At 55.0% G+C, this 13363-nt stretch overlaps 1 protein-coding gene across 2 annotated transcripts; it reads right to left on the bottom strand.

Annotated features, from left to right (window-relative positions):
• Positions 1-1409: 1409 nt before the first annotated feature.
• On the bottom strand, positions 1410-6664 carry LOC105495279 (CD79a molecule). 2 transcript variants are annotated; one of them, XM_011764614.2, is made up of 5 exons: positions 6507-6664; positions 3998-4294; positions 3636-3754; positions 2064-2132; positions 1410-1936 (listed from the first exon to the last, which is right to left on the bottom strand). In XM_011764614.2, the coding sequence occupies exons 1-5, from the start codon at positions 6583-6585 to the stop codon at positions 1823-1825; spliced, it is 678 nt and encodes a 225-aa protein (XP_011762916.1). In that variant the 5' UTR covers positions 6586-6664; the 3' UTR covers positions 1410-1822. The 2 variants fall into 2 exon arrangements, with proteins under 2 accessions (XP_011762916.1, XP_011762917.1); XM_011764615.2 differs by having other exon boundaries at positions 4112-4294.
• Positions 6665-13363: the final 6699 nt, after the last annotated feature.

Here is a 13363-nt window from a genome sequence, read left to right as displayed (position 1 = left end):
GCGTCCCCTTCTCTGTCCCTCTGTCTTTCTCTATTGGGGTCTTTCCCTCCTTGGCCTCCACCTCTCCTCTGTCCCTCCATCACTTTCTCCCCGAGAGCTCTTCTCTACCCTCTCCGGGTCTCTCTGTTACCTTTCTGCATCTCCGTCTCAGTCTCTGTCATTTCCCCAGCTGTTGCTGTGCCTGGGCCTCTTCGTGCCCTTTTTCGGTTGCTCCTTCTCCCTTGTGTTGCTTCTTTTCCTTCTCGCTCTGTCTCTGTCCCTCTTTCTCTCCACGTCCCTGTCTCTCTGCCGGATTCCCAGAGTCTCATCCTCTCTTCCTTCACTTGCTCGTCCCCTTCACAATCCCTGGGTCTCAACCTCTCTCCTCTTCCTTTCTCAGGAAATCCGTGTCTCTGTGCCTCTCTGTCGTTGCCCCTGGATCTCCCTGCTCTCCCCAAGTTAGGACTACAGACCCTCCAGAATGCCCCTTCTGTAAGTCAAGCCATCGGGAAAAGGCTGCAGTCTGAATTCTGTACTAGCCCCACAAGATAGTCCCTGTGTTTCCAAGGCTTAAATACGCATCAAGTGCCTCACGCCTGTAGTCCCAGCACTTTGGGAGACCGAAGCGTGGTGGATCACTTGAGGTCAGGAGTTCGAGACCAGCCTGGTCAACATGGCGAAACCCTGTCACTACTAAAAAATTAGCTGGGTGTGGTGGCACATGCCTGTCATCCCAGCTATTCAGGAGCCTGAGGTACAAGAATCGCTTGAGCTTGAGAGGTGGAGGATGAAGTGGGCTGAGATTGCGCCACTGCACTCCAGCCTGGGCGACAGAGTCAGACTCTGTCTCAAAAAAAGAAAAAAAAAAAAAAAAAAAAGCGGCCAGGCGCAGTGGCTCACGCCTGTAATCCCAGCATTTTGGGAGGCTAAGGCGGGCAGATAACCTGAGGTCAGGAGTTCAAGACCTGCCTGGCCAACATGGTGAAACCCCACCTCTACTAAAAATACAAAAATTAGCTGGGCATGGTGGCAGGTGCCTATAATCCCAGCTACTTGGGAGGCTGAGGCGGAATTGCTTGAACCCAGGAGGTGGAGGTTGCAGTGAGCATATCAACCTGGGTGACAGAGTGAGACTCTATCTCAAAAAAAAGCATAAATAATTTGGTAGTCACACCTATCTTGATCTTGTCCCCTTCTTGCTTAAGGACATGACCCTAGGGTGAGGCCTTGCAAAGAGGGCCAAACCAGTCCTTCAGCTGGGCTGGGGACCTTCCCAAGAGACATCCTGTTCTCCCAGGAAGGCAGCCCAGACTGGCTGCCTGGTTTCAGGTGTGGGGAGTGGGTAGGGGGTGGCTTGGGCTGGGACTCCTGGGTCTGAGGGGCAGGTGGGAGAGGCAGTTCCCATAAGATCCACGACTCCTTCCAAGGTCTGCAGTTGGGAAGAATTTATTATTACTAAGTGGCCCTGACAGATCATGGAGAAGGGGGTGACACTGACAGATCATGGAGGAGGGGGTGACAGGGGAGCTGCTACAATCAGCTCCCCTGGAGGCAGTGATTAAGGGCTCATTACCCACTGGGGTGAGGGGAGCCTGGGAAAGGCAGCAGGGGGGGATTAGGTTAGGAGATGGGGCAGTTTAGAGGGAAGAAGAGTGGGACACCCCCGGGGGAGTCCAAGGAGGCCTGGCCTGGAGAAGAGTGAGATTACCCCCCACTCCCCACCGAGGGAAGATGACTAAGGAAGCCCCCAGAAGGGCTGAAGGGAGAATGTCCCAGGGAAGCGAACTGAGACACTGGAGCTGGGTCCACAGCAGGCAGGGGCAGCCTGGCAGGAGTAGGGGTGTCATGGCTTCTCCAGCTGGACATCTCCTATGTTGAGGCTGCCCACATCCTGGTAGGTGCCCTGGAGGCCCCGGGAGATGTCCTCATACATGGAGCAGTCGTCCAGGTTCAGGCCCTGGGGTGGAAACAAGGCAGCGAACATCAGCACCCTGACACCTGGGGTCCCTGTCCCCAGCCACCCCCAGAGGGAACGCCCCCACCCCTAACACAACTGCCCCCCCCCGTTGCCACCCTTCACTCACTTCATAAAGGTTTTCGTCTTCATATTCATCCCCAGCATCCAACCCGAGCTTCTCATTCTGCCATCGTTTCTGTGGGGGTGTGTGGGGTGGGTGCCTCAGTGAGCGGGGGGAGGTGAATCTTTCAGACCCTCCTAGATGCCAGGAAGTGCTTTTCCAGAAAGGGTAAGAGATGTCCCCAAGGCCACATACTGGTAGCAGTTCTCTGTGAATCTACAACCAGTGTCCTTCCCTCCTTCCCTCCTTCCTTCCTTCCTTCCTTCCTTCCTTCCTTCCTTCCTTCCTTTCCTTCCATTCCTTCCTTCCTTCCTTCCTTCCCTCCTTCCCTCCTTTCCTTCCATTCCTTCCTTCCTTCCTTCCCTCCTTCCTTCCTTCCTTCCTTCCTTCCTTTCCTTCCATTCCTTCCTTCCTTCCTTCCTTCCTTCCTTCCTTCCTTCCTTCCTTCCTTCCTTCCTTCCCTCCTTCCTTCCTTCCCTCCTTCCTTCCTTCCTTCCTTCCTTTCCTTCCATTCCTTCCTTCCTTCCTTCCTTCCTTCCTTCCCTCCCTCCCTCCTTCCTTCCTTCCTTCCTTCCTCTTTCTTTCTCTCTTTCTTTTCTTTCCTCTTTCTCCCTTCCCTTCTCCTTCCCTTCCCTTTCCTTTCCCTTCCTTCCTTCCCTTCCTTCCATTCCTTCCTTCCTTCCTTCCTTCCTTCCTTCCTTCCTTCCTTCCTTCCCTCCCTCCCTCCCTCCCTCCCTCCCTCCCTCCCTCCCTCCCTCCTTCCTTCCTTCCTTCCTTCCTTCCTTCCTTCCTTCCTTCCTTCCTTCCTTCCTTCCTTCCATCCCTTCCTCCCTCTCTCTTTCTCTCTTTCTTTCTTCTCCCTCAGCTGCCCAGGCTGGAGTGCTGTGGCAACATCATATTTCACTGCAGCCTTGAACTTCTAGGTTCAAGCGATCCTCCCACCTCAGCCTCCTGAGTAGCTGGGACTAGAGGTTAGCCATACCTGGCTAACTTTTTTTTAAGACTTTTTTTTTTTTTTTTGATAGAGATAGGGTCTTGCTGTGTTGCCCAGACTGGTCTCAAACTTGTGGCCTCAAGTGATCCTCTTGCCTCGGCCTCCCAAGTTAGCGTCTTCTTGACTCTCCACTCCCTTACTATTCTCCATGAATAATAACAGTAACAGTCACACTTTCTGTGGGGGCTAAGGAGAGGCCAGTATAGATCACAGATTCTGGGAGGACCCCCAGGCCTCACCTTCCCTGGTCTTGGCTATACCTGGAGGGTAACCACACTCTGGGGTGAGGGCAGGAGGAGAGTGAGGACACTCTTAGGGGGAAGAATGAGACTCTTTTTGCAGGGAGGTGGACGTGAGGACAGCCCAGGAGGGGAACTAAATTGAAGACACCCCCTGGGTCCAGCGCCAGTTCAGGTCCCTTCTTTATATTCTTTCATTTAACTTCTGCAGCCCCTATGTGGTGGGTGCTTTCAGTCTCCCAAGTTTTGGATGGGAACCTCAGGCTCTAGAGGGCTACCTGGGCATCGGGGGGTCCCTCAGTCCAGGCCCTCGCCCGGTTGACTCGGGGGTCCGAGGAGGCTCACCCTGAACAGCAGCAGCGTCCCAGGCACCACCGCGCAGAACAGGAGGATGATGCCCTCGGCTGTGATGATTCGGTTCTTGGTGCCCTCCCCCATGTCCAGGAAGGGCCTGGGGGGCGGATCTGCAAGGGGGTGGTGTGGCTCAGAGCCCTGGCACCTCCTGTTCTCCCTAGCCTCCTGGACCCGCCACCCCCTGCAAGGCCCCAGACCCCTCAGAGCCCCGACTCTGCAGAGGAGAACTTCAGTCCCTCTGTCCAAGCGGTTTGAAACCCACAATGAAAGTACTGGCTCTATCCCCACTTCAAAGAGAAACCGAGTGTCCCCAGTGGGAAAGTGGGAGTAGGGACCAGGGCTGGGCCACTCACGGCGCACACGGAGGTAGGTGCCGCAGGACTGCTGGTGTGGCTTATTGCCCTCCTGGACCCGGCACAGGTATATGCCCCCGTGGCTCTTGTTCACGTTCTGGATGGTCAGCGTACCATTGTAGCCCTGGCCCTTGCCCACGAACTGAGGGGGCCACGTGTAGTTGCCATGGAGGACGCGCCACCAGGTGACGTTGGCGTTGCTGCCATTGTGCAGGCATTGGAAGTGGGCCTCTTCCCCCAGGCTCACCATCAATGATGTTGGGCCCCCATCTACCCACAGGGCCTGGCACCCAGGACCTGTGGAGAGGCAGGGTGGGTGGGTCAGGGACTAGGGATGGCGACACATGCCCCCAGCCCTGGCCCCTGCAGCTCCAGCACTCCTGGGAAGAGGGTGAGGACATGCCTGGGTGAGGAGGGGAGGAGGGTGAGGACATGCCTGGGTGGTGGGGGAGGAGGGTGAGGACTCTCCTGGGTGGGGGGGAGGAGGGTGAGGACTCTCCTGGGTGGGGGGGGAGGAGGGTGAGGACTCTCCTGGGTGGGGGGGGAGGAGGGTGAGGACTATTCTGGGTGGGGAGGAGAGGAGGGTGAGAACTCTCCTGGGTGGGGGGGGGAGGAGGGTGAGGACTCTCCTGGGTGGGGGGGAGGAGGGTGAGGACTCTCCTGGGTGGGGGGGGAGGAGGGTGAGGACTCTCCTGGGTGGGGGGGAGGAGGGTGAGGACTATTCTGGGTGGGGAGGGGAGGAGGGTGAGAACTCTCCTGGGTGGGGGGGGAGGAGGGTGAGGACTCTCCTGGGTGGGGGGGAGGAGGGTGAGGACTATTCTGGGTGGGGAGGGGAGGAGGGTGAGGACTCTCCTGGGTGGGGGGGAGGAGGGTGAGGACATGCCTGGGTGGGGAGGGGAGGAGGGTGAGAACTCTCCTGGGTGGGGGGGAGGAGGGTGAGGACTCTCCTGGGTGGGGGGGGAGGAGGGTGAGGACTATTCTGGGTGGGGAGGGGAGGAGGGTGAGAACTCTCCTGGGTGGCGGGGGAGAGGGACAGCCCCTGACAGGGGCTGATGCATCCTGGGGAGAGGGGGATGCGGGAAAGTGAAGAGGCCCCTGGGGAGGGAGAGAGGACAGAACTGGTTGGGGTGGGTGAGGACATCCTGGGGGAGGAGAATGAGACTCCCTGGGATGGTGAGACCCCTGGGAGGCCCTTCTCACCTCTGCAGCGCCATCTCTTGCCCCCCTCCCACATACCCACTTTGTGCTCTGGGCCCTGTGAACTCTCTGGATTTTGGATGTTTGTTCAAGGCACTGGAGGACCGCTGTCCAGACAGCTCCTTCCAGAAGCAGTGCAGGCATCCCCTCCTCCCGCAGCCTTCCCGGTCTATTTTTGCACCCCAGCCTCAGCCAGGCCCTGCACCTGGCGCTTTTTCTTGTGTAATCATTCACAGAACCCTAGAAGTAGGTTATCGCCTTAGCCCCATTTTACAGGAGGGATGGCTGAGGCCCTGGGAGGGCTGGCGGTTTGCCAGCATCACCAGGCAGTCAGGAGTGGCACTGGGTTCAAACTCATGGCTCCCTGGCCTCTCCCTGCCTGGGCTGAGGAGCCAGTCTGTGGCCTGCCCTGGCCTGTGACCCTGTGCCTGGCCCTCATTCTCTGTAAGTTGTATGTGTCAACCTAGGGGTCAGGGGTGAGTTCAGTCCTCGGGCTGGATTGCTGGTGAGCGAAGGGGGTCAGAGCGGGGTGGAGACTGGGGGTGTCTCTGAGTGAGACCGGGCTGCTCAGGCTGGCTGCAGTGTCCAATCTGGGCTCCTCTGGGAAGTCCCAGCTCTCAGCCAGGCCTCCCACATGGCCGGCCCCCTCTTCTGGAGGTAGGCGGAGGAGGGAAGTGAGGAAGAGAGAAGGAGGAAGAGGTGGGGAGAGGGGCCGAGCACCCTTATCATCATGGGCTTAAGACTCAGACGTGAACTCCAATCCTTGCTCCCAGTGTCCGCTTGGGTGGGAAACCTTTTTCTCTGAACTCCTGGGTTAGCGTGGCCACAGCCCCTGCCAGCTGTCCTTGAGCGGGTGAGGAGGAATCTAGGAGACATCTGTTCCCCCAGTGCTCAGAAGGGACTCCCAACACAGAGAGGCACCTGAGGTTTAAGGCAGATAAAGTTTTTCTCCCCTTGACAGACGCTGAATGCTACTACCCTCAAGTCCCCTTCCTGTCCCCAGCCCTCGTGCTCAGTCAAGAGCAACTTTAGTTCCTTATTTTGGCCTGTGGGGAGCAGGAGGTGGGGGAGGTGACTCTTGCTCCTGCCTGCCTCCGTGAGGCTGTGGACGCCCCTTCTTCACTGGGCTCCCTCCAGCCCCACATTGGCCCAGCTTGGCACAGATACGATTTCTATAGGCATCTTCCCTGGCTCCCCTACCCTCTGCCTCCTCTTCCCCTTTCCCTGAGCCCCCTTCCCTCTGCCTGTGCCCACTCTGCAGCCTCCACATCTTCCCCCACCTCCCACCAGTTCCTGCCCTTTGGCCACATACCCAGGTAGGCAGCAGACAGCAGGAAGAAGAGGAAGATGGTGGCAGGCAGAGCTTGGAGGACTCCTGGACCCCCAGGCATCTTCTCCTAGTGGGTTGGTTAGTTTGAGTTGCAGCAGTCCCCGGGTACCAGATCCCTACCCCAAACCCCACCCTACTTCCTGCCCAGCCCCCCGGAGATGGGCTCCAGTGGCCCTCGCTGCTGGGCCCTTTACTTGTTGGGCCTGGGGACAGCCCCTGCCGGGTAGGCTTCAGGCTGTGAGTGGAGAGGAACTGCTCCCTGCACCTGTGGTGGCCACAATTCCCCTGAGAGGTGGCTGCTTGGGTGGGGGAAGAGGCTGGTTCAAGGGCTGGCTCGTCACTGCTGAGCCTTTGGAAGGAAGCCTAGGGAACCTGAGTCCTGGGCATGTGCTGTGGGCAGGTGATGGTTCTGAGCTTGACCTCTGCCCCTGCCTGGACTTGGGGAAACCTTGTCCCTTCCCTGACCCCATTTCCTTGCTTCTTGATTAGAAACAAGGACTTAAAAGGGGTTGTTGCATGCACAGAAATGGCCCATAGTAGGCGCTCAGTAAATGTTAGTCACTATAAATGCTCATGAAGAATAAATAAGGCAGGCTGACCTGTGGCTGAGTACCCGTGTGACTAGGTGGGCACTTTTATCCTTTGAACCTTGACATTTTTCATCTGTGAGATGAGGACCAGAATGTCTCCCTGTCTCATTATGTGATATGAGATGGTGTTTCTGGTATTCCAGGAGTTAGAGCCACGATCAGCTCTTTATTGGAATTCTTTGTTAAAAAACAGGCCAGGTATGGTGGCTCACGCTCAGGCCAGGTATGGTGGCGGGAGGTGGGGAGAGATGTGGAGGCTGCAGAGAGGGCACAGGCAGAGGGAAGGGGGCTCAGGGAAAGGGAAGAGGAGGCAGAGGGTAGGGGAGCCAGGAAAGATGCCTATATAAATCGTATCTGTGCCAAGCTGCGCCAGTGTGGGGCTGTAGGGAGCCCAGTGAAGGAGAAGGGGCGTCTACAGCCTCACGGAGGCAGGCAGGAGCAAGAGTCACTTTGAGAGGCTGAGGTGGGAGAATCACCTGAAGTCAAGAGTTTGAGACCAGCCTGGCCAACATGGTGAAACCCCATCTCTATTAAAAATACAAAAATTGGCCGGGCGCGGTGGCTCAAGCCTGTAATCCCAGCACTTTGGGAGGCCGAGACGGGCGGATCACGAGGTCAGGAGATCGAGACCATCCTGGCTAACACAGTGAAACCCCGTCTCTACTAAAAAATACAAAAAAAAAACTAGCCGGGCGAGGTGGCGGGCGCCTGTAGTCCCAGCTACTCGGGAGGCTGAGGCAGGAGAATGGCGTGAACCCGGGAGACGGAGCTTGCAGTGAGCCGAGATCCGGCCACTGCACTCCAGCCTGGGCGACAGAGCGAGACTCCGTCTCCAGAAAAAAAAAAAAAAAAAAAAAAAAAAAATTAGCTGGATGTAGTGGCACATGCCTGTTATCCCAGCTACTCAGGAGGTTGAGGCAGGAGAATCAGTTGAACCCAGGAGGGGGAGGTTGCAGTGAGCTGAGATCACACCATTGCACTCCAGCCTGGGTGACAAGAGTGAAACTCCATCTCAAATAATAATAATAATAACATATATTTTTCTTCTTTTTTTTTTTTAGAGAGATGGGATCTTGCTATATTGCCCAGGCTGGTCTTGAACTCCTGTCCTCAAGCAATCCTCCTGCCTCGGCTTCCCAAAGTGCTGGGATTACAGGCATGTGCCACTGCACACAGCCAGAAGTTGTTTTATATTGACCTGCCATGACTGGGCAAGGTAGGCCATCCCCCATTTTACAGATGGGGAAACTGAGGCCAGAGAGGGGAGGTTGTTACTTGCTGGTGTCATACAGTCTAAGGGTGGTGAACAGAGATTCAAAGTCGTCTTTGTGTTGCTCCCAGTTTCCTTTGAGCATGTCTGGTAGGAGGGAAATGAGGTCTGAGTGGGGAGGGCGGAGTTGCTGAGATATTTGTGAGCAGTTAGGGGACCCTCACACACACATACGAGGGATATATAAAATAAATTCATTGCAGGGAGATTTTTGGTAGCAAGCATTGAGAAACAAATGAAAAGTCCATTCATGGGAGAATGGGTGCATACACTGTGGCAAAATGAGCCAACAGAATGCTACAGAATAGGGGAAGGCGTCATAAGGCTGTCTCAGAAACAGCACAAACATCAGAAAAAATATTGTAGCATGATACAGTTGACTTGTTTTCAAAAGGCATGCGCTGCTTAGGGACACACGTTTGTAGTAGAGGTGTAGACCCGTGCAGGGGAGTGGCAAACGCCCATTTCCTGGGAGGGGTTACCTCTGGGGGACGCCAGGGTTGGGTCTGGGGAGGGACACACAGAGAGCTCATCTTGTCTTGGTTTTATTTCCTGTGTTACTTTTTTTTTTTTTTTTGAGATGGAGTCTCACTCTGTCACCCAGGGTAAAGTGCAGTGGTGTGATCTTGGTTCACCGCAACCTCCGCCTCCCGGGTTCAAGCGATTCTCCTGCCTCAGCCTGAGTAACTGGGATTACAGGTGGCCACTACCACGCCTGGCTAAATTTTGTAGAGACCGGGTTTCACCATGTTGGGCAGGCTGGTCTCGAACTCCTGACCTCAGGTAATCCATCCACCTCAGCCTCCCAAAGTGCTGGGATTACAGGCGGGAGCCACTGTGGCTGGCCACTTTTTTTTTTTTTTTTGAGACAGAGTCTCGCTCTGTTGCCCAGGCTGGAGTGCAGTGGCGCAATCTCGGCTCACTGCAAGCTCTGCCTCCCGGGTTCACACCATTCTCCTTCCTCAGCCTCTCAAGTAGCTGGGACTACAGGCGCCCGCCACCACGCCCGGCTAATTTTTTGTATTTTTAATAGAGACAGGGTTTCACCGTGTTAGCCAGGATGGTCTCTATCTCCTGACCTAGCGATCCACCCGCCTCAGCCTCCCAAAGTGCTGGGATTACAGGCGTGAGCCACCGCCCCCGGCCTTTTTTTTTTTTTTTTTTTAAGAGATAGGGCCTCTCTCTGTCGCTAAGGCTGGTGTGCAGTGGCACAATCATAACCTTAAACTCCTGTGCTCAAGTGATTCTCTTGCCTCAGCTTCCCAAGTAGCTGGGATTACAGGTGCACACCAACCACCATGCCCGGCTATTTTTTTGATTTTTTTTTTCTTTTGAGACAGAGTCTCACTGTGTAGCCCAGGCTGGAGTGCGATGGCACGATCTTGGCTCACTGCAACCTCTGCCTCCCGGGTTCAAGCGATTCTCCTGCCTCAGCCTCCTGAGTAGCTGGGACTACAGGCACATGCCACCACGCTCGGCTGATTTTTGTATTTTTAGTAGAGACGGGGTTTCACTTTGTTAGCCAGGATGGTCTCGATCTCTGATCTCATGATCCGCTCACCTTGGCCTCCCAAAGTGCTGGGATTACAGGCATGATCCACTGCGCCTGGACTATTTTTTAAATTTTTTGTAAAGATGGGGTCTGTGTTGCCCAGGTTGGCCTGGAACTCCTAACCTCAAGTGATTCTCCTGGCTTGGCCTCCCAAAGTGCTGGGATTATGGGCACTGCACCCTGCCCTGCCGGTGTTACTTAAACTGGGTGGTGCTTCATAGGTTTTTGTTACATTATGAATACTGAATGCTGAATGCTTGCATGCCTGAAGTATTTCAGATTTTTTTTTTTTGAGACGGAGTCTTGCTGTGTTGCCCAGGCTGAAGTGCAGTGGCAGTGCAATCTTGGCTCACTGCAACTTCCACCTCCTGGGTTCAAGCTGTTCTCCTGCCTCAGCCTCCCAAGTAGCTGGGATTACAGGTATGCACCACCATGCCCAGCCAATTTTTTTTTTTTTTTGTATAGACACAGGATTTCACCATGTTGGCCAGGCTGGTCTCGAACTCTTTTTTTTTTTTTTTTTTTTTTTTGAGATGGTATTTCACTCTTGTTGTCCAGACTGGAGTGTGATGGTGCACTCTCTCTGTGACCTCCGCCTCCTGCATTCAAGCGATTCTCCTGCCTCACCCTCTGAAGTAGCTGGGATTACAGGCACCTGCCACTACACCCGGCTAATTTTTGTATTTTTTAGTAGAGACAGGTTTCACCACGTTGGCCAGGCTGGTCTCGAACTTCTGACCTCAGGTGATCCACCTGCCTCGGCCTCTCCAAGTGTTGGGATTGCAGGTGTGAGTCACCGCTCCAGGCCAAGGTCTCGAACTCTTGACCTCAAATGATCTGCCCACCTCGGCCTCCTAGAGTGCAGAATTTTAAAAAAGTGCAATTGCCACCCACGCAGAAGAGCCTGGGCCTCAAGATTCCAGGATTCTTTTACATCTCAGCTCTGCCAACTGACTGATCATCTGAAACTCAGTTTATTCTCCTGTAACGTGGGTACAAACCCCCCACTTGGTAAGACTGTAAGAATATTCTGCAGTGCATTTGGCACAGTATCTAGGACAGTTCTGTAGCCCTGGGGACCAGGACCCCAGGTGTTCTGCTGGGGTCAGTAGACCCTCTGCACTTCAATTCCCCGTTACCACCCCCTCCCAGGAATAAGCCTGGCTCCAGACCTGGAAGCCCTAGGAATTCACCTTCAAGAGCCGTAGGTGGCTGAGCCTCTTTCTAGGCCCTCGACTGCCCCCCAGTGGCTGGAGCGGTGCGGCTGCGGGATTGCAGGCCTGCTCTGGACACCTCCACCCTGCTACCTACCTACCTGGGATGTGCAGTGCCCGCTGCTGCGCAAATCGGACGCTTGGCATTGAGTTCTCATGTCAATTCTGGGAAGTGTTTTCATCCTTAATGGTCAAAAGAGGAAACTAGAGCCCAGAAAGAGGAGTGACTGGCCTGCAGCTACAGTGCAACCCTTTGGGCCTCTTTTCTGAGGCACAGAGCCCTGGAGTGGCTAGGTCCAGGCTGCAGCTGCGTTGCTTGGGTTCAAACGATGGCTGTAGCTGTGGGACATCTGGCAAGCTACCCACCCTATGGCTTACTTTACCTACCTCCAAAGCACTTTTAGGCACTTACTTCACAGAGTTGCTGAGTGTAAACAACGATGCTTTTAACATTTTTGTTTCTTTTTTTGAAATGGAGTTTCGCTCTGTTGCCCAGGCTGGAGTGCAGTGGCGTGATCTCTGCTCACTGCAACTTCCACCTCCCAGATTCAATTGATTCTCCTGCCCTCAGCCTCTTGAGTAGCTGGGACTACAGGCGTGCACCACCATACCCAGCTAATTTATTTTTTGTATTTTTTTTTTATTTGGAGACAAGTTTCACTCTTGTTGCCCAGGCTGGGGTGCAATTGCACGATCTCAGCCCAACGCAACCTCCACCTCCCGGGTTCAAGCGATTCTCCTGCCTCAGCCTCCTGAGTAACTGGGATTACAGGTGCGCACCACCATGCCCAACTAATTTTGTATTTTTAGTAGAGACAGGGTTTCTCCATGTTGTTCAGGCTGTTCTCAAGCTCCCAACCTCAGGCGATCGGCCCGTCGCAGCATCCCAAAGTGCTGGGATTACAGGTGTGAGCCACTGCCTGGCCAATACTTTTTTTTTTTTTTTTTTTGAGACGGAGTCTCCTCTGTCGCCCAGGCTGGAGTGCAGTGGCCAGATCTCAGCTCACTGCAAGCTCCGCCTCCCGGGTTGACGCCATTCTCCTGCCTCAGCCTCCTGAGTAGCTGGGACTACAGGCGCTCGCCACCTCGCCCGGCTAGTTTTTTGTATTTTTTTAGTAGAGACGGGGTTTCACCGTGTTCGCCAGGATGGTCTCGATCTCCTGACCTCGTGATCCGCCTGTCTCAGCCTCCCAAAGTGCTGGGATTACAGGCTTGAGCCACCGCGCCCGGCTCAGGCCAATACTTTTTTTTTTTTTTTGAGACGGAGTCTCGCTTTGTCGCCCAGGCTGGAGTGCAGTGGCCGGATCTCAGCTCACTGCAAGCTCCGCCTCCCGGGTTTACGCCATTCTCCTGCCTCAACCTCCCGAGTAGCTGGGACTACAGGCGCCCACCACCTCGTCCGGCTAGTTTTTTGTATTTTTAGTAGAGACGGGGTTTCACCATATTAGCCAGGATGGTCTCGATCTCCTGACCTCGTGATCCGCCCGTCTCGGCCTCCCAAAGTGCTGGGATTACAGGCTTGAGCCACCACGCCCGGCGCCAATACTTCTTAAACTCTTATGCCTTACATTTGGGGACTGCCAACTGACTGTCCAGCAGCAGAGCTACTCAGAGCCAAGGCTCTCCATGGCATCTTGTCCAGTCTCTCAGGAGTTAGCAGAGTTACACACGAGAGGAAGGCTTAGCGGGGAGTAAGGTGCACAGGGTTACATGGGATTAGGGGCAGAGTTGTGATTTAAACTCAAGTAGTTTGAACTTTAAAACCCAGGCTCGGCCCTTTTCAGGAAATGGGTCAGATCCCAGGAATAATTTGGACAGGGGAATCCTGGGAGGTATTGGCCAAACCAGTTTAGTCTTCCCAGCTGGGAGGGACATCTGGTCACAGCGGGCCCTAAGAGGTTCTTTCCTGGCTTGCCCCCCCAGGGGTTGGACAGCTAGCTGCCCATTGGGCACCATTTGGATCTGCCAGCCTGACCAGGTGCCCAATCACGGGCGGAGACCACATCCTACTTGTGTGCAGGACTGCCAAGGTTGGGCAGCCCCCGTGTGGCCACCCTAGGAACTCAACTGATGCAGAGGGATCCGCTTCCACCAGCTTCCTACCACTGCCACTCTCAGTGGGCTGGAAGACTGCCCAGATGCAGAGTGAAGGCTCAAGGAACATCCAGCCAGTGCAGGCAGCGAAGGTCAGTTTGCAGTGGAGGCTCCCTGGT

This window comes from Macaca nemestrina, chromosome 20 (assembly GCF_043159975.1).
Source record: "Macaca nemestrina isolate mMacNem1 chromosome 20, mMacNem.hap1, whole genome shotgun sequence".
Taxonomy (NCBI): Eukaryota; Metazoa; Chordata; class Mammalia; order Primates; family Cercopithecidae; genus Macaca; species Macaca nemestrina.
This window is presented reverse-complemented; position numbering and strand designations above follow the sequence as displayed.